At 44.2% G+C, this 25038-nt stretch overlaps 1 protein-coding gene across 2 annotated transcripts in view; it reads left to right on the forward strand.

Annotated features, from left to right (window-relative positions):
• CSMD1 (CUB and Sushi multiple domains 1) overlaps window positions 1-25038 on the forward strand; it is a 1569742-nt gene that overhangs the window by 1424686 nt on the left and 120018 nt on the right. For both annotated transcript variants that reach the window (XM_020282735.2, XM_075997279.1), the window contains exons 38-42: window positions 1973-2091; window positions 6205-6274; window positions 11921-12037; window positions 17521-17730; window positions 24120-24308. In XM_020282735.2, coding sequence (XP_020138324.2) covers window positions 1973-2091; window positions 6205-6274; window positions 11921-12037; window positions 17521-17730; window positions 24120-24308 — 705 coding nt within the window. The remainder of the gene's footprint in view (window positions 1-1972; window positions 2092-6204; window positions 6275-11920; window positions 12038-17520; window positions 17731-24119; window positions 24309-25038) is intronic.

Below are 25038 nucleotides of genomic sequence, written 5' to 3' on the forward strand. Positions count from 1 at the left end.
GCCCCCACATGGAGGCAGTAGAGGAGATGCACCCTTAGCCCCCCAGGAGAAGAGATGGGTTTATCCGAACAGGCTTCCTGCCCTGTGCGCCTGGACCAGCCAGGCTGCCCTCACTTAGCCTCTCCCTTGCTTTCAGACAAGGAGCCTGGCTGCGGCGTCATTGTGAGGGGAGCTGCAGTACTGTAATGCACAGCGACTAGCACACGGGGCCATATGGGGTGTTCTTTCATCTCTTGCCTTGCGTCTCCCAGAGCAGCCTGTGTAGACTCTGTATGTAGCCTGGACCTAGAGCCTGGTCCATGAGCAAGTGCTGTGTGAGGGGTACTGGATCCCAAGCTTGTTGTCACCAGTCTTGAAGTTCTTAATCATTATATCTTTGAACTTGTATGTGTGTGTGTGCGTGTTTAAATGAGGGCTAATGGGACAGTGGAGTGTGCATGGAGAGAGAGAATCTGTTGGCAGCAGCCCCTGCCATGAGACCAGCCCGTGGGCAGGGCAGACCACCTGGGCTCTCCTTGTGCATGGGGACCACCAGGGTGGCTGCCTGGCTTGCACCTGTTTCTTCCGCCTCCCTTTGGATTAACTAAGTTCCTCACCACTACCCCAGCCTCTCTGCTCAGGGTCCCAGCCAATTAGCTAATGTGATAAACTCACTCATGTCAGTGTTAAGTGCAAGAACTAGAGCGTCAGTAATCCAAGGTCACACAAAGAACGATAAGTTGGTCTACCCTAGGGAGGCCCATCTCCCTGCTTCTTCAACACATGCTAGACCCATGGATGAGATATTTGCAATCAGCAGGTCTTGAGCTCCATTTTAAACACATTTGGTACCCTTTTATTTTTTATTTCAGCATATTATGGGGGTACAAATGTTAAGGTTACGTATATTGCCCTGCCCCCCCCTCCCCACTCGAGTCAGAGCTTCAAGCGTGTCCATCCCCCAGACGGTGCACATCACACGCATTATGTATGTATATACCCATCCCCTCTTCCCCCCACCTGCCCCACACCTGATAAATGTTGTTCCTATATGTCCACTTAGGTCAGACACATTTTTAATTAAATTAATTAACACATCCATCATCGCCCACCCTGTACATTTTAGATCCTCAGAGCTCATTCCTCTTACAATGCAAAGTTTGTACCTTTGACTAACCAAAACGGATTTTGGTGTCCATAAAGTACCATAACTACATGTTTTATTTATTCTCATGAGGAGGTTTTATAGAGACAGGTATCAGTGTTAATAATACTCAGAGCTCATTTATTCGATAGTTTAGTCTGAATTCCTATATTATATGACAAATTTTAAAAAAATCTTTGAATGCCTTAATTGAGGGCAGCTCATCCAAGAAAGTGCTGGGTAACAGTTTTAGGGGCCATAAATATTGGTCCTGTTTAATTAGAAACAGACTGTTCATAAGAATTTTTTATTATCTAGAGAGAGAGAGACAGAGAGATAAAGAGAGGTGGGGGGAGAAAGAACTTGGGGAAGAGAGAGAGAGACTGAATATAAAGTATTTGTTCTCATACTGTGTTTTTCTGGAAGAATGGAATTCCCAGATTCACACTTAAATTTTTTTCATAAAGCCTGCTGCGTATGTTTGAGAAAAACAAAACCAAGAGGGCAAGATCATTGAGTTTTGTGTATAATAGGAAACGCGCTTTGTTGAGGATCTTTTACCATGTCTATGTGTCAGGATTGAGGTGTTTTACACTAAATGCGAAAGTAACAAGTTTTATTGCATAAAGAAAAGCCTTGATCCACGGCATGAAGGAAATGAAATAAATTAGCATTTCCACATTAGCTCGTAACTCTGATTTAAAGTCACTTAGCATTCTTTTAGGTAGAATAACAAGAGGAAGAGTTACCGCAGGACAGCAATAGAAAAAGAAAACTTTCATCATTCAAACAGTTGAGAACAGTGTCTGTCGTGTGTCATTTCTGGTGTCTGTCTTTGCCTCCCTGCAGCTGTGGGTCTGGCCGCGTGTCAGGAGCCGGCCCTCCCCAGCAATGGCATCAAAATCGGCGACCGGTACTTGGTGAACGACGTGCTCTCCTTCCAGTGCGAGCCAGGCTACACCTTGCAGGTACGTTTCTCTGAGTCTCAGTGACGTAAGAACAGTGCACCACGGTCATCTCCAGACCGCTCACTTAGAGACAGAGCCTGCAGTTCATACTCAGATGGCTAATTTCGTTTTCCCCCTTTCAGTCCATGAATTGAACTATTCCTGTTAACTCATGCACGTCGATAATCTTAACCAGGCGTCCTCAAACTACGGCCCGAGGGCCACATGCGGGTGTTTTTGCCCAGTTGTTTTTTTACTTCAAAATAAGATATGTGCAGTGTGCATAGGAATTTGTTCATAGCTTTTTTTAAACTATAGTCCAACCCTCCAGTGGTCTGAGGGACAGTGAACTGGCCCCCTGTTCAAAAACTTGGAGGACCCCTGATCTTAATCATCATTTGGAAATAGCATTGAAAGGATACAGTCCTGCTTCAAAGCCAAGTATTCTGTATTTTACAATTATTTTATTTCAAAAATAGATGTTCTGCTCATATGTATGCAGAGAACATTCTAGGGGCAAAGTGTTGACCGTCTCTTTACCCCCGATAAGTGAGTCTGCTAAAGTCATGTGCTTATACTGCTTTGCAAACGGTTGTCATTATTCAATCAATAAATTATCATTAAATGTATACCTTGTGCTAGGTACTCAAGGCATCCCAATAACAGATTTAAATAACTTTCAAGAAATATTAAGTGTGAGGTTTTTCATAGACTTTTATAGTTCTTAAATAAAAAGTTTTTATAAACTAATGCATAGTAAGATTTGTCATTTTTCTATTATTTATTTTCTGGTTTGACCATGAATAGGCTCACACAAGGTATAGTTTCTATCACTTAGCATAATTCTTATATAATTCTCCCTGCCAATAATAAAAATTGGTCATTGAAACATGTATATCCAAAAGTCCAGGAGAAATATTTAAGCCTGCTGACATTCCTACTGTTCAGTTAATTCAGGTAATATAAGTTAAGTTGGCTGTATGTGTATTATGACATTGAAGCTGGTCATTTTTCAAGGACATTTATTTTAGCCATGTTCTATAATGACATAAATAAAACAGCCTGGGTAAGCGTCAACAAAGAGTTGCAACAACACAACTGTGAAATAATACGGTTGCAGATAATTCGGTTTCTGCATGTCTGTCAGGGGCAACATCTAGCAGAACCGAATTGAGTGACAGCACCAACAGCAGCGAGCAGAAGTGGAATGCTGAGAGCTGTTCCGAGTGCTTCCCATTCAAACCTGGTCACTCCCAGTCACTCGTGCGGTGTGGAGGCCACGTGGTGCGTGCTTTCCGCCTGGGGGAAACATCCATAAAATACCTGGCACACTTCAGTGAATGAGAACTGTCGTTGCTATTATTATAAACAGACACCGATACATAAAGTCGCCCTCATGAGAACACATCCGAGCCACCGTTGCGGAGGCCTTGGTGGCTACTGCCACACTCGCCAGGCTCGGAAAAAGACGGGAGGCAGGACTGGCGTTTCCGTGGCGGGACGGCGTGAGGAGGCACCCCTGAAAGGTGTACCTCTCGACAAGGTTTAGCCAAGCACACGAAGGCCACCAAGGCCGACTCCAAGACACGGCTTTTCTGCCTCACACGTTATGATGTAAAAAGTCATGCATCCTATTGCAAGGGTTTCATTTATAGAGGCACCTCGATCTGTGCAATATGCCACTTTTATGCCTTTTTATTTATTTATTTTTTTGGCTTGCGTTATGATTGATGGAAATCACGTAAATAGTGTGTTCTCTCTGCTCTCCCCCAAATTCCCACGCTGTCATGCATGGTTTTGACCATGGATGGCCATTGGACATCTTCTTTCTACTTGGTGATGATGTGACTTTACAGTTTCTGTTAGCGTTTTATTTATTTATTTATTTTTAATTTAATTTTTTTATTTCAGCATAATAGGGGGTACAAGTGTTAAGGTTATATACATTGCTCTTGCCTTCCCTCCCCCCTTGAGTCAGAGCTTATTTATTTGTTTACCTTTTTACTAAATGATATTACTGTCCTCAGAGGAGAAAATAGAAAGGATTCCTTGTTAAAGAGATCTCTTAGAACGAGTTGTTCAATGTGCTGCCCCGAGACGCAGCTGTGGACGCACTTCTACAGCCCAGTCCGACCACGCCTCAGCTCTGGTTTGTGAATGCAAACTGAGCTATTTTTTTCCCCTTCATTACAAAGTCAAGCTTTGAGTTTGCATGCTGCTGTTTGTCTTTCACATGAGCAAGAAAGGATTCTGGATTATTGTAAATGGCTAATAACTGACAATTTTACTAACGCAGTGATGTATTTGGAATGTTAGCATGCACAAATTACATGTTAGCCGTGACAAGCATTGTTCCTTGCACAGTAAACACGTGAATGTCTACACATACATATGCCTAGTGAGATTCATGTGCGTGATGTGGATCACATGCTAAGAAGAAATCCTGAATATTTGAATGATTTATGATTTCCATCTTCCCTAGACCTGTTTTAGTGTTTCTTTAAAAAAAAAAGAAAAGAAAATTCTCATTTGGGTAGAAACTAGTAAGCAAATACATAGAATCTTGTCTTGGTTTTGATTCATTACAAACATTTTAGCTATAATCCCTCATGTGAATTGTTTTTACCAAAATCAATAGCAGAATATGATAGATTGGTAACAAATGACTATTTTATTGGCAGTCTTCAATAAATACCTCCAGAGGCTTTTGTCCTTGATATTTTTCCAAATAAAGAAATTTATTAAAGATAATTTAATGGATCAGAGAATCCTCATTCATACACAGAGCATGAATGTTAGCAGCAAAAACATTGTCCGGATATCCTCTTTAAAAACACTGTCATCCTTCACTGCCACTACTTTTTAACAATGTCAAAAAGTATGATAAAAATAGTTTGTGGCAGGTGAATTGAGTATGAAAGGTTTCTAAGCATAGGGAATAGGTTTGCCGTTGATAACCGCATTAGTGCAAATTCTCATCTGCTGTGTTCCCAGTGTGGCTGGGATTATTTAACACACGTTGAAGACATGTCTTTCAGTTGCCTCCATGCCAGCTTGTCAGTGGCAAATGGAAATTCAACAGACAAGTAAGCCTGGCAGATAAGGCCATTGAGTCACAATCAGAAAAAGAAAGAAAGAAGAAGAAGAACATAGTCTGCACACAGAGGTCTCATTTGTTACCTTCTCTTTAATTTGTAAGAGACATTTTAGCAGGAAACATTTCTGAGTTTAACCCTCCCCTGCGTGATTTTTAAAAGAGAAAGACTAGAACAGATTTTTTGAAGCTGAAAGTTGCACTTACACGGTGGGTGCGGTGCGCACCACCTGGAGGCTGGACACGCTTGAAGCTCTGGCATAGCGGGCGGGGAGGGGGGCAGGGGCAATATATGTAACCCTAACAATATTTGTACCCCCATACATAGTATGAGGTAATAAAAAAATAAAATAAAATAAATAAAGCTGAAAGTTGATGCAACAAAAAAGCATATTGAAAAAAAGATGAAAGTTGGAAACTTTATATATGCAAAGGAGGAGGAGGCCCTGAGTGCTGCGTGTCATTTTCGCTGCAGGGGGCTTAGTTTGACAGCTTGCGAGGCTGGTTAGTGACCAAGTGACTATTATGTCTTCCTTTTCTGTGATGAAGAGAGACCTGACCCGTTTCCTTTCCACACCTGTGATCATGTACCTTGTGACCAGACCCAAATACGAAGGTTACATTTTCATAAGCAGATAAAATATCACTGACATTTTACCCTCTAATCAATACCTTCTATTCCCTAATCATTTTTGGCCTTTTAGACCAAAAGCTATAAATTCTGATGTTGGGGAAAAAAGTATACTTCGCCCAATTATCAATCTTCTTCAAATATTAGGAAAGGATCCAAGCAGAGATATGGCCTATTTAAAAGAACATTGCTTTTTAGTAAAAAAGAAATGCAGTAGTAATGGATTTTTTTCTATGTTGAGTCAAAATATATGATGCAATAGTAATCATTAGTAGAACTAGATTTTACGATTTCTGATTTTTTTACATTTGAAATTAAAACAAAGAGATAAGAAAGTACAGTCTCACACACAAATCCTTAAATGCTGTATTTTCAAATACTCGAGTCTGATCCCAATGTCCTTCCACAGGGCCGTTCCCACATCTCGTGCATGCCGGGGACCGTTCGCCGCTGGAACTACCCGTCACCCCTCTGCGTCGGTAGGTCCGCACGGCGGGGAGCAGCGTGGCCCGCGCTGCTCTTGGCCTCAGAGGGTGCTCCTCTAAACTTCTCAGTTTCAGAGCACTCCCTCTAAGGACAGCTTGACACGCCCTGCGGGGTGCAGCGGCTCAGCCCTTTTCCGCATCTCGGGTTCATCCTACACAGGACCAGATGCAAATGCTGCCCACACAGGGCCTGAACTCAAATGAGCAAAAAGCCCAAGGTCTGGTTTGTTAATGTGTGGGAAAGAAGGGATGCTGGCTGGTCTGCAGGCCTGAGCAGTTTTCCATCGAGACTTTAGCCTCCTCGGGGAAACCGGTTTCCAGAAACAAACTCCAGAATTACAAACTGCCGGTGCGAGTCGGTGGGCGGTGTTTCGTGCAGGAAGCACACTGCCTCCCCGTGAGCTCGCTGAGGGCGGGAGCCACCCCCGGCGCTGCGGTGACAGAGGCAGAGCCAGGCCCTTGGCGCCACAGCCTCTAAGCACAGGTGAGCTGCCAGGACTGTCACCGCAGGTGGGGCTCCTTTCTTCTGTTACAGGGCGTCCCTGAACCCAAAGGCCGGAGACGTCGGGGCTCCCTGCTCCCCCTTGCTCAGGCTCAGAGCTTCCCCCACCCCCTGTACGTTCTAGTCCAGCTCAGAAATCTTTACCTGTCACTCAGGTGACCATACGACCTCGTCAGGGATCATCCCAGCATAATCACGTCAGTTACCCAGCACTCAACACCCACGGGCCTCTGCACACCCGTTCTCCTCCTGGGCTTTGACCTCAGAGAGTCCCGTTATCACGCACCTTTTTGTGCCTAGACAGCAAAGATGTTATCTTAGATTTCTCCCTCACCCCCCAAATCCAAGAGATTCTTCACTCTCGCCAGCCCTTCCACCTGAGGTCTCCGTAGGGTTCCCCCTGAGTCCAACAGCTCTCCAACTCCGTCACGGGAGAGGGCGCGTTAACGTTTATCCCTGGAGAGTCCTTCAGTCTCCTGACACTCTGCACCCCCTCACCATCCCTCACCACCCAGCTAAAATGATACCTCCCAGCTGCCCCCTCACATGGCTTGTAAGGACCCCCAGGCTAATCCACACCTCTGACATGAACACGGTCCCAATTCCTGGCCTATCTCCCTTCCCTAGTCCCCACAGAGAATCTGCTGCTGTTGCAGGGCCATTCGTCCTCTGCGACCCCTCCCCAACCTCCGGGTTCAGCTGCTGCCCTGGCACAGCCCGCGGCAGAAGGAAAGATCAGCAAACCTGACTGTGTCTTCATGTAGAACTTTGATATCTTGCTTGTAACAGATTGTTTTGCATTGATGCTGATTTTTCCAAGCATTACACCAACATATTATTGGGGGTCTGGGGGTGCTCGTGAATTTTGCACCTGTGGGAGTCCCCTCCCCCCAGAAGGCCCACACCTTCAGGTGTAATTAGCTGTCCTCACCCTGGGCCACCACCCACCAGGTGCGTGACTCAATCGTACCTCCCCATGTGCAGCTGTGATATCGCTATTAGATTTGCCATCCCTACAATCCCCAAGGGCTTTGGTGACAGACATCTGTACCACTCACCTGTATACCATTAGCACATGGGAGAAGCACAAGGAATTGGACTCAAGAGTGACCAGTAAATGCATACATGTCAGAGAGCATGGGTCACTGTGACAGTCACGGGTTTCCTTTGTCAAAGTTCCGTGTCGTCCTCCAACTCCCGGTACTGTGCCGGCCGTGTGCGGAGCCCTCAAGCCCTCTGTGTTGCCAGCTGGGGTTTCAGGAGAAAGTGGCCACCTCTATGTGGACAAGTGCAGGCTACTTTAAAGGCAACCACGTATCCTTAAAATTGTCCCCTGAGCTATTTACATACTGTTGGAATTCATTTTGCCAAGGAGCATGGCAGCACGGTGTGTCAGTCCCTACAAGTAAAGCAATATAATTACTGTCCATTCCGTGTTCTTTTGATGGCCTAATTTCCCCACATCTCAAATAAGCCTTAGGTATGAGATGGTTTTTAGGAATATACATTTAACTACCTCGTCTGGGGCACAGATGGGATCATGTAGAGAGGAAAATAAAACCTGTGAAACAAACAGAACCTCAGCACGGAAATGCCTGTCCATACGGTGTTCACCGTATCACGTTTGCCTGCAAGTGAAAAGTGTTCCACAGTGGCCAGTATCTTACTTTATGAAAGTTATTTCTTGGGGAAACATAAATGTCTAGATTGACATGTCAACTGAAAACATGAAGTTATTTGTATGGAGGTTTAAAATCCCAGCCTCGATTTGAAAGGAAGAAATGAAGAAATGGCACAGTGCCACTGTGTCGTTACACAGAACATCAATCTTCCTGTTTATTTGTTAGAAAAGAGCATTCCCTTAAACGTGGGAATTGAAATATTTTAAACTTTGAAATGAAACCAATTCCCAGCAGGCATTCAACCCAATAATATGCCCTGGTATATTATGTAAGGAGATGTTTTATTTGAATAGTTCACTTACACTAGCAAAAATATAATTGACTTTTCTCTTTTATGTAATGTGTCTCGGATATTAGCAATTGTTGAAGGTACATCAACTTACATAATTCTTTGTAAGGTATAGAGAAAAGTTTTTTTTCTTTCATTGAAAAAGCTCACACACGACCCATGATAAATCCCAAAGACCTACTGGAGAGATTGACAGGTTTATGTTGCTGTTAGCATTAGATGAATCCAAGCTGGGGAATTTTAGGGTTAGAAATCCGCAGAGCAATAACATTTGACTTACTAGTTCCTGGAAACCTCATGCCCTAATTTTGAAAAATACTAGTACCAATGAAGATAAGGTATATAAAACCGTTTCACAGGCCGGGCGCGGTGGCTCACGCCTGTAATCCTAGCACTCTGGGAGGCCGAGGCGGGAGGATCGCTCTAGGTCAGGAGTTGGAGACCAGCCTGAGCAAGAGCGAGACCCCGTCTCTACTAAAAATAGAAACAAATTAATTGGCCAACTAAAAATATATAGAAAAACTAGCTAGGCATGGTGGCACATGCCTGTAGTCCCAACTACTCAGGAGGCTGAGGCAGGAGGATCGCTTCAGCCCAGGAGTTTGAGGTTGCTGTGAGCTAGGCTGATTGACGCCACGGCACTCTAGCCCCAGGCCACAGAGTGAGACTCTGTCTCAAAAAACAAGCAAGCAAACAAACAAACAAACAAAAAACTACACTTCTCTAGAGGTTACTAAGGGCCAAGGATAGTTCTCAGAGCTTGATCAATATCGACTATTTTGAATACCATAACCAGCTCCCCATGGTCAAGCGGTTCTGTGGGGCCTGGCAGCAAGGCTAGTACCCAGACTGTGGCAGGGGCCCAGGGCCCCCATCCTCACTGCACCACGGAGCTCTTCAACCCTCGAGTAAAAATTCAGTATACTCTTACCAAAGACCCCCAGGAATTTACACAAATAAGAGATATAAATCCACTAAAATATAAGGTCCCTAGCTATTTTTTATAAAAACAAGCAGCTTGCCCTTTAGAGATACCGTATTTACCAATAAGTCTCTATAAACAGGCTGTTACCTGGAAGAAAGGGTCTGACACGAGGGGAAGTCGCCAGCAGGAGGCAGGAGGTCAGCGGAAGGAGGGAGGGTGAGCCCCGAGCGGAGAGCTGAAACCGCAGTGACGTCGGTCGCGCCAGCGTGAGACACGACCGGACCGCGGTGAAGTTCTTAAAACATAGCAAAGGAGGAAGAAAAAGACTGATATGGATCTTTTGGGAGCTCTGTTTTTATGCTCATCCATCAATTCTTAGCTGTTATTATTACTATTTTTTTTAGAGGAGCAACCACAAAAGGATCACACCTGGTTGTGAGGAAGTTCTCAGGCGATTACTGTGTGTTTGATGGGGGACGTCACAGCGACCAGGCCCACGGGTCTCCCGCCACGTGGCGGTCGGCCCGTGCCAGACACAAACAGCAATGTTGCTGACGACTTCCGTGCTCAGACGCCGTGCCAGCCACGCGTGCGAGGTTCTCTCAGCCCTCGGCTGGAAATGGACACGGATGCTTGCAGCTCGTGACTCCCAAATGCTCTGGGTTTTTTGCTAAAAAATCATGCTAAACTCAAAAGGGGCTTTTGAGCAATGTTGCCCTTTTTAACATTAGTGCTCCTGTTTTGCCCTTGATTTGGCATTTTTCACTTATGTCTTCCTTGCGGTTGGTTGGACGTACATATCTACTGTCATTGGAAGTCTTGGGTGCCCTGGGAGAAAGCTGTCACTGCTGAGTGTATTCGGGATATTTAGGGATGACACTCAGACCACAGGTGTGTCTCCGGCAAAGCCACAGGCTCACCACGGACCAAGTGCAGCCGGAGCTCCCCTGCCAGATGCTTGGTTCCGCCCTCCAGGAAGTCGCCTGGGCAGATTACATCACAACAAAGTTGGTGTTGCCCGAGACTTTTCTGGAATTATGACTCACACCACAAAAATACACTTTTGGATTTTTTAATATGCATTTTTTAAACTTATACGATATTTGAAACCTAGAATATGATGGCCTGGCTTCAATAATTGCCATATTAACTATACTTGAATTTTGGCTATTTCTCAAAATATTAAATTTAGACTCAACAGTCTACCCTGATGATTAACAAAAAAAAAAAAAAAGAAAAAGAAAAAAAAAGGCTCCACTGTAGGTCCTAAGGGATTTCTGAAATCAGGTTTCCAGAAAATATTTTGTCTAAAATGTATTTCCTAATGAGAACATTGTTAGAATAAGGATGAAACTGTTTCATGCAGCTTCCTGAAAAGAAGTATTGTCATTTATATTCAGTTTGAAATGTAAGAAATCATCATTTTAATAAGTTACAAATGGTCAAATATTAGAATTTCATGTGCTGCAACCTACATTGTTGGGAATGTTTATTATAAAATCAGTCCTGTTTCTTTACAGTCAACCTCAGACCCAGCAGCATAACCTGTGCGTGGCTGAGATGGGGGGTGGGGCATATGGACGTATCTCCACCCCGGGTACCACGTAAGGTTTCCTGAGGACAGGTGCATGCAGCTAGCTGCATTCCAAAACTGAGAATAAACCTGATGGCAGCCTGTCCTGGTTGAGACTTGGTTCTGGAACCGGGCAATGTGGGAACAGCATTCTGGTTGTGCTAATTAGCAGGCATGTGACTTCAGGCAAATTTCTTAACCTCTTCTGGGCTCGGTTTCTCTATCTGTAAGATGGGCATAGTCATAACACCAACCTTTTAGGGTAGTTACGGGAGCGGAGCCATGCGATGCATTACATTTATCTCAGTAAGCAGCACGCAGTTAGCAATCAGTAAATAGTAATAACACCATTCGATGAGTAGCAGCGAAAAAACTGAAGCCAGTTGGGTGCCCAGCTGCCGTGCAAACGTTAAATACACTACCCTTCCCTGAGAGCCTCTCAGCACCAGAAGATACATTTTGCACAGCCCGGTCTTTATTCTTAAGCATTTCAGACAACAGGGAGAGCTAAGCCCCCAAAATAACCAAAGCGCCGAGCACTGTGTTACGTGCTGTGATCCCGGGCAGAGCTTAGCTCTTGCTTAGCCTGGCCAGTCCAGCAGGCTGGAATGAGTTTTCTCTTGGGGGAAACTGAGAACCCAGGACTGACAGCCCTTGTGCATTTAACAGCGACCTGCGGTGGGACACTGACCACCATGGGCGGCGTGATCCTGAGCCCTGGCTTCCCGGGTTCGTACCCCAACAACCTGGACTGCACCTGGACCATCTCCCTGCCCATTGGCTATGGTGAGTGAAAAACATCATCGTTCCTAAGAGTTCAACCATTGCATTTCTGTCTTGGAAAGAATTAAGCTGAATTAAAAATGTGCCTGGCAGTGTTGACACGACTGTCTCTCTAATTGAAAGTGGATTATAGATTTAAACAACGCTTTGGCAGAACAACTTTGAGAAAGGAAAGTTATTTGAGAAATCAGTGGAGCCGCGCAGCTCTTTTCAAGGCAAATTAAATTGGCGGAGAGATGATATAGTAGGCACATGAAGTGTAAAACGTGGCATCCCTAATTCAATTATCCGTCTTTTATTTATCATAACGCCTCTTCCAATCTATCGCTGGAATGCAATAATGGTTATTGTTTCTTCTTGGACAATTTTGAAGGCTTCTTTTTTTTTCAACTTGTGACACATTTTAAATTGAATATAAAACATAAATATGAAAAAATAGTATCGTTCTATGAATTTTTATTATCAATTGTGTTGTTTATAAGTTTACAAAAAAAGGCTTTTTTTTTAAATCTTTAGTTATTAACTTTCAGATTCTTCGCCTTAAAATAACAATTTATAGTTTTAACACTAAAACCTCATTCTTTCTGGCCTGTCTTCAGAAATGCGTGGTCTTTTGTGAGATTTGGCTCCCCAGTGTCTGTGCTCTGGCTTCCCTGGGGTGCTTTTGGTTCATTCATTTGGGCTTCCCCCACCTGTGGATTTCTCTGAAGCCCTTGGTATTGGTGGGCCAAGTTAGGTGCTCAGTGGATGGGGAGCTCACATGTTAAATGTTAGTAATGAATGAATACAAGCATCAATGTCAATCACTGCGGTAGAAGAAGGTGGTATTTTTTATTAAGTTTCTGAAGCTTTTGCCTTTGGAATCCGTACCTAGGACGGCAGTGGCAGGAATGGCCAGGCCAGGGTGACTTGCTCTGCCGGGGAGGCGGGAGGGCCCTGGGTGTGAGAACACGGAAATGCATGGAATGCTACTCGTGGGGAGGGAGCAGCACGGAACAGCCCCATGGGGACGGTCTGTGAGTTCACTCCAGCGAGTTCCTGGGAGGCCACTCAGGGCGCGTGGGTGAGTGAGGGAGCGACTCCTCGTGGAAGGGTGCCATTAATAGGAGCCCTTGTTTTCTTCCAGATTTTTCAGTTTTTTTAGTTCTTTTTCTGAATATAAACCCTCTGAGCAGAGAGGCAGTGGTCCTGCTAGTGCTAGAAGAAACAGAGGCCTTTGAATCACTTTTATTAGGGTTGGCTCAGGGATTCTCCAGAGTGAGTCCACCTTCTCCCAGGGAGATGGGAAGATAGGGCCGTGTGGGGTCGCATCAGGGATATGTATAACTCAGGGTGTTTCCAACATGGTCCTGTGGCTCTCAGGGTCACGGTGTTGTGAGGCAGGTTCTCATAGCGGTGAAGGTCAGAGGAGGAGAGACACGGCAGGCTCCGCCCGCCCTGGGCCGCTTTTCCCGGTGAGCGAGGCTGCTGTCCAGATCACTATGCCTTTGTGCCAGCTAGAAACATAGAGATGACGTAAAGATTCCTTAGAATGTCCCCGAAATCCTGTAGCTATTAACTCCTTAACTCCTTTGCCATATGTTTATCACACACAGAAAACACAAATCAGCAATCAATATGCACAAGTTCTATCAACTAAAAACTAGGGTTTAACTCAGAAATCGTAGTCACTTTACTATCCAGTTCTGTCAATCCCAAGAGACACTTAATTTTCAATACGTAAGTACAGTCAAATGAGAATGTGCTCTGTAAATTCTACCAAAGATAAGCATTCAGATTGGTTTTCTTATAATGACACATTTTTTTTAGTATTCCCTGAGATAATAGAAGGATAACTAGGTTATGCTCATTTTAATCCCTTCATTTGGGCTTTGCGTTGTCACACTGGATGCAATTTGCTGAAAATTAGATGACTAAATAATTCTATTTTAAGCCAGATTAGAGCTGAGCCATGTTCTATTTCCTGATACGAATTAGGTGGTTTGATACGTGGCTGTATCATTTATCCTGCTTAAAATGGTAATTTTGTTCACGACATTATAATTTTCATAATTCCATTTCCATTTCAAATCTAATTCCAAATCAGTAAAAAGCCACTTTCACTCCGTCCTCCGCTCTTGAGGCACGGGCCGAGCTCAGCTTTCTTTTCAGCCTTGATCTGCTTGCTGTCTTTCATCTTCCTCCGTGACTTCGCCACTCCGTGGATTTCTGAACGTGTCTCTGGGTAAATGCATCTGAAGTCTGCATAGGCACATCCGAAATGAGCGCGTGCTAAGCCATTTCCCTAAACTATTTGATTTTTAAATGCTCTAATCTTGCCCTAGTTTTCCTTTCTATCCAGTTCTTTTTGGACATAAATAGAAATGTCAGTAATGCAGCAGGTGGTTTTGATCAGTCCGTGTGGGCTTCCTAAGCCTCTCAGGAATGTGAGAATATTTATGCAACTCTGTGGCACATATGGATGTAGTGTCCTAAAATAGTCACACATGTGCTTCTTTGGTATAGTTTATTAGTGACATACTCATTTCTGTTATGTTTGTGGGCCATGCCACAAAAGAAAGCCATGTCTTTGGTTTAGCAATGGATGAGGAGACAAGTTAGATCTGGGTGTGTGATCTACCAAGGAGTCCACTTGTCACCTGTCATAGCTGTGTGGAGGGGACATGGGTGGGGGGAGGTACTTGCCTTCCTCTTCTCCTTCCTCCCCCGTGCCCTTCCTCCCTTTCTCTTTTCTTTTTTTTTTCTGCTTCTGAATTTCTTCTGACCACAAATATTTGCTGAATTTAGAGAAAAAAAATAGCTCATTGATAACTGTTCAACAAAGAGCAATATTTGACATATTCAGATGTTTACAGAAGTGTTTTCAGTTTAAAGAGCTGCTCCTCCTTGGTTATCTGCAGTGGGTGATGCTCGAATGGCCGAGACAGCAACAGACAGGGGGTATGCCTTACCTGGCAGGTGATGTCCTAGTGGTGTGTAGACTCAGCCTCTCTGTCATATGAGTCTAATCACTCACTCCAGAAAGAATTTCTCATTTTGGTTGACTTGTTAAAGATCTGTCTTTTCCCCCTTCCTCCCAACGTTTTCTACATCCTACTTCCTTTTATTCATCCTCCTTCGATGTAGGTTGGACAAACATAATGCATAATTCCTGATTTTCTCCAGGAAACAGTGGGATATATTTTTAAGAGAATGAGGTTGTTGGCTGTTGTCGCGCCTATTTGCGTGCTAAACTGGAAAAGGCGAGGACGCTGCCGGTCAGAGCTGGGCGCAAACCTGTCTCCGCCTTTCGCGCCGGTGTTGACGTCAGACACTGCATCTAAGGTTACTGAGCCTCGGCTTGCTCACGGGTGAAATTATAATAATAACATTGATTACCTTAGGAGGAAATAATTAGCTGGCAAATCGCGCCCTGGGCGTGGCAGCTGCCCTTACACCGTGCCCCACCAGAAGCGCGCTGATCACTCTTCCCTTCTCCCTCACACTGTGGACGCCATGATTATTGAAACTGGTTTTCTTACATGACTATAAATTTTATCGAGTAATTTTAGGCTTTTTTAAATTTCAGTATAATAAGGGGGTACAAATGTTAAGGTTACATACATTGCCATTGCCTTCCCTCCCTCCTTGAGTCAGAGCTTCAAGCATCTCCATGCCCCGACAATGCACGACGCACTTGTAATGTACACATATAAACCCATCCCCTCCCCCACCTGCCCCACACCTGATAAATGTTTTTTTTATAGCATTTTGATTAGATTTTATAATTTTGCCTATACTTAGCAAAGGTGAGAGGTATGCCCTTCCCCTCCACACTGTTCGGCGCGTCTCTCAGATGTGGGTCTATCCCCCCACCCTCCGAATCTCTGGTGAACACCACCCCCTGTTGAGCGCCATAATGAAAATCTTTTAGGTTTTTCTTTCCTACAACCTCTTACTGGAGCTTTTTCTCTTCCCTTCTCTTACTGAATTCTGGCCTTTGATAACTGCATTTTCCTTCGACAGCTGAGTAGATACATTAGTGCGAACATTTCTCTGCATTTACATGTAAGCAGGATGACTCATGTGAGTGTTACCTTTGATTTCCCCAAACTAGGAAACATAATATAGTGGATGAAAAATAAAAATAAAAGTCTTCTCATCTGTCAAAAACAGGAGAAGAGCAATGCAAACCAAAGCTTGTCTCCTAAACTGGGAGAAAATAGCCATTAGCATTCTCAGTTTGGGTTTTACTGGCCCACTTAACTGCATGGATTTATGCGAAGACTAACCATGTCTTTGGAGCTGTTTATGAACTATATAAAGGCACTAAAATATTTCAGACACAGTGGTCAAATACATTTTCAAAAATGTCACAATGCCATAGCAAATAATTCTAAATTCTTTTTATTTTATTAAGTTATTAGCCATAACTTATTTAGTACATAAATCAGTGTGATACCAGAGATATTGGTAATTGGAACGGTCTTCTGGTATGTTGAACAGGACCAGGCTGTTAGATTTAATTGTGGGAGTTATAGTGGCGTTTGTTGGATTGGGTTTTGGCAAACATCAGTAATTTGCTTTGTGTGCCTAACACAATTAAAAACAATCACTTGCTAAACTGATAAATCTCTTGTGCAATGGTATGACCATCCAATTAAGGTAAGAGCCACTTTCAAAGTTTTTTGCATTATTTTTTTTTTACTAAAATTGGCTTCTCTTTTGGAAAAGACCTAAATGAACTTATGGATGACACCACACAGGTTCACAACCTGATATTCCTGGTTGTAATAATTGTAACAGCAACTGAGCAACGTTATTTCCACGCATGTGTGTACTAGTCCCCTTTCTAAGCACCATCCTTGTCTGTCTCCGTGTTACAATTGTGGCGATGTTCGTATTTCACAAATAAGTTCATTTACGGACATTCCTTATGTGGACAGAGCTCACACAGTGGGTAGTGAGAGAGGTGAGATTGGACCACAGTCTGTTGTCATCCAAAATGCTGTTCTCCTCCACTAAGCAGTTCTGGTTGTTTGTTTGTTTGTTTGTTTGTCTCTTTGCCCAGGGTAGAGTGCCGTGGTGTCAGCCTGGCTCACAGCAACCTCAGAGTCCTGGGCTCAAGCAATCCTCCTGCCTCAGCCTCCCAAGTAGCTGGGACTACAGGCATGCACCACCATGCCCGGCTAATTTTTTCTGTATATATTTTTAGTGGGCCAATTAATTTCTTTCTATTTTTAGTAGAGCCAGGGGGGTGGGGGGGCGGGTCTCTCGCTCTTGCTCAGGCTGGTTTTGAACTCCTGACCTTGAGTGATCCTCCCACCTCGGCCTCCCAGAGTGCTAGGATGACAGGCCTGAGCCACTGCACCCAGCCAAGCAGTTCTGTTTCATGGAGAGAGATTGTCTGGGGAGACTGGCAAATTTTTAAGCACTTTTCATTAATACAAGCATTGATTTCATGCATTTCGACGTGAACATTCATGACCTTTCCCTGTTTTTCACAGGTGCACATATCCAGTTCCTCAACTTTTCCACCGAGGCCAACCACGACTACCTGGAAATCCAGAATGGGCCTTACCACAGCAGCCCCATGATCGGGCAGTTCAGCGGCCCCGACCTTCCCGCGGCCCTGCTCAGCACCACGCACGACACGCTCATCCACTTCTACAGCGACCACTCGCAGAACCGGCAGGGGTTTAAACTTGCTTACCAAGGTAAGGAATGAATAGCAAAAAAACAAAACAAAACAAACCTAAACATGCGTCTTGCATTTAAATTGTGCTTAAACGTAAATCTCCCCACCTGGTTAAAAACACGTCCAGTCGGGAGCATTGTTAGTGGGACTCAGCAGGTCGCTGGTGGGCAGTGGGGACTCGGCAGTCCTCCGACACACAGGGAGGGCGCGGACGCCGCACGGAAGGCTGAGACAGGCTGCTGATCTCAGATCGGTGTGCACCTTGCCCACCCTGCCTGCCTCCTCCCACACGCTCTTCCACGGCCGTGGGCGTGGGCCTGTCCAGCCACAGAGTCCCGCCCCCACGTGGCCTCCTCAGTGGGCACTGTGTCCCTCTTGGCGTCTGTCCCTCAGGACACAGGCCGCCCCGTCCTGCAGAAGTCAGTCGATCCCAAAGGGCAGTGCGTCTGGTGCTGTCTGTCCTGTGTCCGTGCCTTGTCTCCGCACAGCGTAACGGCCATGCGTGCTGCCCAAGGCATGTGCAGGCCATGCGAGAAAAAGACAACAACAAAAAATTAGTGACCGAACTTTATCTTTTTGTTAATCTGTCCAAATATGCAATCGTTTAAAATAGTTTCAATCCGCTATGATCGAAGCATTTTTGTTTGTTTTTGTTTTTACATTTTTGAGTTTTTCTTATTTTAGCATATTATAGGGGTACAAGTGTTAAGGCTACATATAGAAGCATTTTTGACATGTGCAAAAACACAGCATTTTCATATCGTACAAAATAATTTATCTAGCCTCTTCTCAAACATCGCTACATCAAATCAAGTCAAAATGTTACATCCTGTGTTTTCCTAAACATGACTAAATTGCTTGCTTTCCTTAATTTTCACAGACTGATCTTGGAAGCAGGGCTTTAATGTTTTATCACTGAAAGAGGCTAGTGTTGCATGTTGAACTCAGACATTGTTACTGAAATTCTGATCTAGAATATAAGACATAGACATAGGTTTCCAGAACTGGTGGTCTCTTGAAAACATAAATCCAGGTAGCAGTAAAAAAGACAGGACACTAAAGGCTGGACCGCTGAGCTCAGTCTATAGGCACCACCAGAAATCCTCCATGAGCTCGCTGCCTCTTTCATTGTGCACACGCACGCACACATGCACACGCACGCACACATGCACACGCATGCACACATGCACATGCACGCACACATGCACACGCACGCACACCAGAGAAAGACATCATGGGGAAAGCAGCTTCCCACAACAAGGCAGGTGCAGATCTACCTGCAGGTGCACCTGTGTTCTGCTATTTCTCCCTTTCAAATGGAAGAGAGCCTTCCTCCCCCATAAGGGTAATCCATTGGGTGCTCTAGGTGCTTCTCCTTCTACCCTTTCAGAAACATTAGGTAGGGAATAGCTTCCACTTCTGCATTTGCAGCTAGACCTCTCTGCTAGACCTTTCCCAAAAGCATTTCAAATATGCTCAAGTCTCTTTTATTCTCTCTCCCTCTCTCTCCCTCGCTCTTCACCCCCTTCTCTGTCTCTCTCATACAAACACACGCACACACACACACCTATTTAGCTATAACTTGTAAGGCACCTTTGACCTCTTCTCTTCCTCCAGAGCCTACTTTCTGCTGATTCCCAGAATGCTCCTCTATATCAACCTTCTCAGTTTCCACACCTGTTTCCTCGCTTCTCTTACCCATTCTAACCTGTGCACCGGGTTTCTGGGCTGAGAGTGGGGGATGGACACGCTCAAAGCTCTGACTCGGGTGGGGCAAGGGCAATATACGGAACCTAAACATCTGTAGCCCCTGTAATAGGCTGAACTAAAAAATAAATTAAAATTAAAATAAGATGTGGGAATACAAAGAAGACATGGTGCTGTACCAGGCAATGTCACAATTTAGTAAGAACGCTGTAGCTTTGATTGCAAATTAAAATCCAACAGGAGACTTTCTGTAACGGAGGTATCTGCGGAAGTCTGAGGGGACGTGGGAGAGGGAAGACCCTCTCTCTAGTGGCTTTGTTCACGTAGCAGGTTTGCACTGAGAATGAGACCTTGCGGCTGGTGTTGGATCCCCTGGCTTTGGCTAGAGGAGGGATTGTCGGGGCCACAGGTGAGCTGAGAGGAGCAGGCAAGGTGATGGCACTCGATTCTGAAGTCATCTGCATCCCACGTGAAGAACACGCATTCTTAGGGCTTCCTCTCACTGTGCAGCCCTTTCCGACCTCACGCTCAAGCGACCTCCGCCCGATGGGAGTGCTGTGGCCCCGCACACCTGCGCACACCTGCGCACACCTGGTCCCTGCCCCTCCCCTGTTGCTACCGGAGCTGCTTCTACTGAAATACAAACATTCCGCTGTGACCATCATTTTAAACTTGGCTATTACATGGTAATTTTCATTTCACTTCATTTTTTATTTTTTTCTCTGTTTTTTGAGACAGAGTCTCACTCTGTTGCCCAGGCTGGAGTGCCGTGGCGTCAGCCTAGCTCACAGCAACCTCAAACTCCTGGGCTCAAGCAATCCTCCTGCCTCAGCCTCCTGAGTAGCTGGGACTGCAGGCATGCATGCACCACCATGCCTGGCTAATTTTTTTCTATATATTTCTAGTTGGCCAATTAATTTCTTTCTGTTTTTTAGTAGAGACGGGGGTCTCGCTCTCGCTCAGGCTCAGGTTTCGAACTCCTCACCTTAAGCGATCTGCCCACCCCAGCCTCCCAGAGTACTGGGATGACAGGTGTGAGCCACCACACCCGGCCTTCATTTTAAAATTAGCTTGATCTTAACATCTGCGCCAGCGAGAAAACTATAACGCAATTGCATGTCTCCTACCATGAGCTGCCAGGTGGTCGGGCTACCTCGGTTGACGCCAAGCTCTGCTGGGGCCTCCCCAGTTTCTCGCGTTCTCCATGCTGTCTTCAGCACTTGCCTCCTCTTTCTTTGCTGACGTTACAGAAACTCAAGTATAGATTCCTATGGGGGGCATCGTGTGCCCTGTAGTTCTGAAAGTACAGGTCGTGTTTCATAATTTCTAACCTCTGTCATGTAGAAACAAATGCTTTTCTTGTGGGTTTTCCTCTTGATGGTTTCTAGGTGGGGTTATTAAGGCCATGCCCACCTGGTTCCACAAGCTACCAACAATTTGGATCTAAAAGGGACAGTCCACAAACAAACCCAACTGCAAAATGTCCGCGTAGGACCTGTCTAAGCCAGACATCATACGGTGGCTGTGATTCGCTGGCGAAACATATAGTAGTTTAAAAGTGAACTGTCAATTGGATGTCAGATCATTGGTGAGCTGCCGACACAGTCCGCTTTCTCTTGCAATATCAGAATCTGGAAACTCTGGGCCTGCGTTGATTCATAGGGCAGTCCCCCCCCCACCTCCAGAGTGGGAGGACAGTTTCCTCCAAGGCTTCCTGTAGCCTCCTGCTGGTCCTGCTCACCGAGGCTGCTTGCTTGGCCTGCAAACGTTAGAATTTGTGTGTCCACAGCCAGGTCTAACCTCTGGTCCTTTGAGAAAATGCTTTATTTACCTGACAGCTGACTCTTAGCTTCCAAATTTAAAAAAATCCATAAACACTTTTTTTTTTTAGTTATATACAACTAATTCTCTACAACAGAGATATAAACATAAATAAGAAGGAATGAGAGCATGGATTTGAGCTGTTCTATTTTCCTGTAGTATATCCTGCCTGACAAGGGTGATACTTAATTAGATAGTTTAAAAGTGTTTGTCATTTTATAAAATTGGTAAATTGGTGCAATGACACTTAATGTGAGAGGTAAGCCCCATAAACATTCCTGGGTTCCACTTGCGATTCATAAGCTGAGGGTGTAATTAATAATGTGTGTGGAGACACACAAATCATGTGGACAATTCTTGTCATTTTCAATGATGTCTGCATTGTGCACTTTATTCTCAAACTTTGTCACTTATTTATGAGCGTGTAAAGGTCAGAAATACTACTCTCGATATAGCTGTCTTGAAGTTGAAATGACTGATGAAGAGCTTTGTGAAATAAAATCAAGTTCATGCACTCTATTTCTAAGTCGAGAACTGGAAAATGGATGACAGAGCGGAGATATTTATAAAGGACTAGATATCAGTCTGAAAATATTAGGAAAATGACTGCATGATTTCTTTGGCTGTTACTTAAAGCACTTATAATTTAAACACTTGATGTGAATATTGCTTGAGATTGAGAGGCGTGGTTAATGGTTGTTTTTCCAGATCCAAACAAAGGATTACTTAAAGAAAGATAAAGTAGAAAAATTTTGTGTGCTATCTTGCTTTGTGGTGTTATGGGCTTATTGTTACTTAGATTTTCGTAATACTTGTGAGATTGTGGCATATTAAGCATTTTAGTGAGTTCCTTTTTCGTTTTGTTTTTGCTTCTGGCATTTGCAGAAGTTGAGATTTCTTCCCCTCCCTCCTTTCCTCCCTCCTTCCCTTCCTTCCTTCCTTCTTTTCTTTCCTCCTTCCCTCCTTCTTTCTTTCTTTTCTTCATTATAAAACAAAATCATCCCCCCCACCCTAGGAAACTAAAATATTTAGTGCGGAAAACTTTAAAAATATAATAATTTCAAGTGCTTCAGCTGTAGAATGTAAAAACGTTTTATTTTTTTCCAAAGCTTCGCTGTTTTTCCCCTTCCTGTTGCTATATGTACTAAACACTGTTTTCCAAAAGAGGATATGTTAAATCTGCTCATTCTTCTCTACAATCATAAAATGACCGAATTTTATGCGAATTGAATTCATGAGAAAACAGATTGTTGTTTGTGGACAGCAATTATTCCTCTGCAGGAGGAGAAGAGATTAAGCTGCCTTTATGCACAACGAGCAGCTGAGGAATTCATTCTAAAATGAGTGTGTGAGCACACTGAGTGTTCGTTATAGACTCTACGGTAATGTGTGGGTGAAACTGACATTCTTCTAGAACTGCACCACGGCCTGTTGGGAGCCGGGCGCAGGGCATGCGTGAGCGGCAGGTGAGGAGCGAAGCTTCCTGTGTTTACCGCCCCCATGGCTCGCATCAGCGGGAGCTGCGCCGCCATCACATCAGGGCGGCATTAGATTCAGAGTCGGGGTGGGACTTATGTTGTCACCAGCGAATTATCCAGATGCCCTGCTATTATTACATATTGTTATTTTAAAGAGGAAAAAAATGCCACTTCAATAGCTTGCCCAGTAAGAAAAAGCTGTTGATGACAACAGAACTGCGTGACTTCGTGAAATGTTTAGCCACTTGGTGCGGCGCTCACGGGCCGCGACCCCTCGCCCACAGCGGCACTCAGGCGCCTCTGCAGGTGGCCCCTGAGCTTTAGGGTTATAATATCAGGGGATCACATCTAATTTACGGATTAGTTGACTCATACTAATTTACAGGTACATTTTTAAATCGCACGGACAGTCTAGTATCTATCACTCTACCTAGAGTTTATTCGAGGGAACACAAGAAAATTTAATGATAAAGCACAATAAATCATAAGGTGTAAAAAGTTGTACTGATAGTCAATTGCTAGTTTAGGGACTCTACAGCTCTTTTATTCTTCTTTTTAAGAAACAACTAAAGAAAATAGAATGGATTTTTCTATTTTATTTGGATTTTTCTATTAAATTTAATGAAATTAGTTTAACAAAACAAAATAGCTACTTAATTCCCAGGTAGCAGTACTTAGAGTGGCAGTATATTTCTTGTTTAAGTTAAATGAGAATTATTATGTGTTTGTTTGACCAGCATTCTATATAGGGCCTTTTAAAGTTATTATTTTTGTTACTTTTTAAAAAATTCATATCATATACTTTCTCTCCAAAGTAAACACTTTCAGATTTCTTTTATTTATTTATTTATTTATTTATTTATATTTATTTTTTCAGCGTATTGTGGGGGTACAAATGTTAAGGTTAGGTATATTGCCCTTTCCCCTCTGCCCCCTAGAGTCAGAGCTTCAAGCGTGTCCATCCCCCAGTTGGTGCGCACCGCATTCCTTATGCATGTATATGCCCATCCCCTCCCCCCACCTGCCCGACACCCGATAGATGTTATTCCTATGTGTCCACTGAGGTGTTGATCCGTTAATACCAATTTGCTGGTGAATACAGGTGGTGCTTGTTTTTCCATTCTTGGGGCACTTCACCTAGTAGAATGGGTTCCAGCTTTTCGTGTGCACTCTGTTCCTTCTGAAGTACACAGTAAGTATTCATTAAATGCACAGGGTTATAATTCTACTACTAGTAACCATCATTGTTTTACTCGGCATGGATGGCAACTGACATCTTGGAAAAGACATTTTTTAAAAAAAAACTTACATCCAAAAACTTAACCTTAAGAAGCTGCTTGTCATCCCATTCCTTCTCCGCATGCCACACTGGTCTAACCTGCCGTCCGTGTGTGTGTTTCAGCCTACGAACTGCAGAACTGCCCAGACCCACCCCCGTTCCAGAACGGGTACATGATCAACTCAGACTACAGTGTGGGGCAGTCCGTGTCCTTCCAGTGCTACCCTGGGTACATTCTCATCGGCCAGGCCGTCCTCACCTGTCAGCACGGGGTCAACAGGAACTGGAACCATCCGTTCCCACGGTGTGACGGTAGGCGAACCGGTTTCCTGGGAGCCATTTCACTTTTCATGGACATAACAGTGTGCTGAACATTAAACCAACGTATCCAACAATTCATTAATTTATTCAGTGAATATTTATTGAGCATCTATTATGTTATTGTACTCACTCCACTTATATGGAGTATATCCTATACCAGTAAGTTTAAAAAAAACAAAACAAAAAAACAGCCCTTGTTCTCAAGGAGATTATAAGGATGCAAAAGGACACACACCAGTAATCACAGTGTAAAGGCAGACACAAGCAGAGCCATGACGAGTTGCGAGAAGGTGGCGTGCACTTGGGGAATTAGAGAGATCTTTCTGCAGCCAGCGGCATTTAGTTCTGCAGCGGTTACTCCAAATTGTGGGATCATAAGGGGAAAAGGTACTTAGTAATTTTGTCTTAGGTATTTTTAATTGTTTAACTTTCATGGTAATCATATAGAGGTTTTGTGTTTCATAAAAACTGAGTTAATTTTTGCATCGGCCCTGAAGCGTGCAGAGTGTTTTGCTACTCAGGTGGAGAACATTCCATGTGGGAGAAATGGTGTAAACAAAGATTCGGTCTCAGGAAAACAAAAGTGCCGCTTAACAGTGCGCTATGATGGGGCATCTTGGAGAGCTTGGAAACGGGGAGCTGGGCTGGTGGGGCAGGACACTCATTTGATGTACCTCGTCTGAGCTGGAATCCCTGCCTTATAGCTTCTGAATGGCCACTT

Source organism: Microcebus murinus, chromosome 24 (assembly GCF_040939455.1).
Source record: "Microcebus murinus isolate Inina chromosome 24, M.murinus_Inina_mat1.0, whole genome shotgun sequence".
In the NCBI taxonomy this organism is placed as follows: domain Eukaryota; kingdom Metazoa; phylum Chordata; class Mammalia; order Primates; family Cheirogaleidae; genus Microcebus; species Microcebus murinus.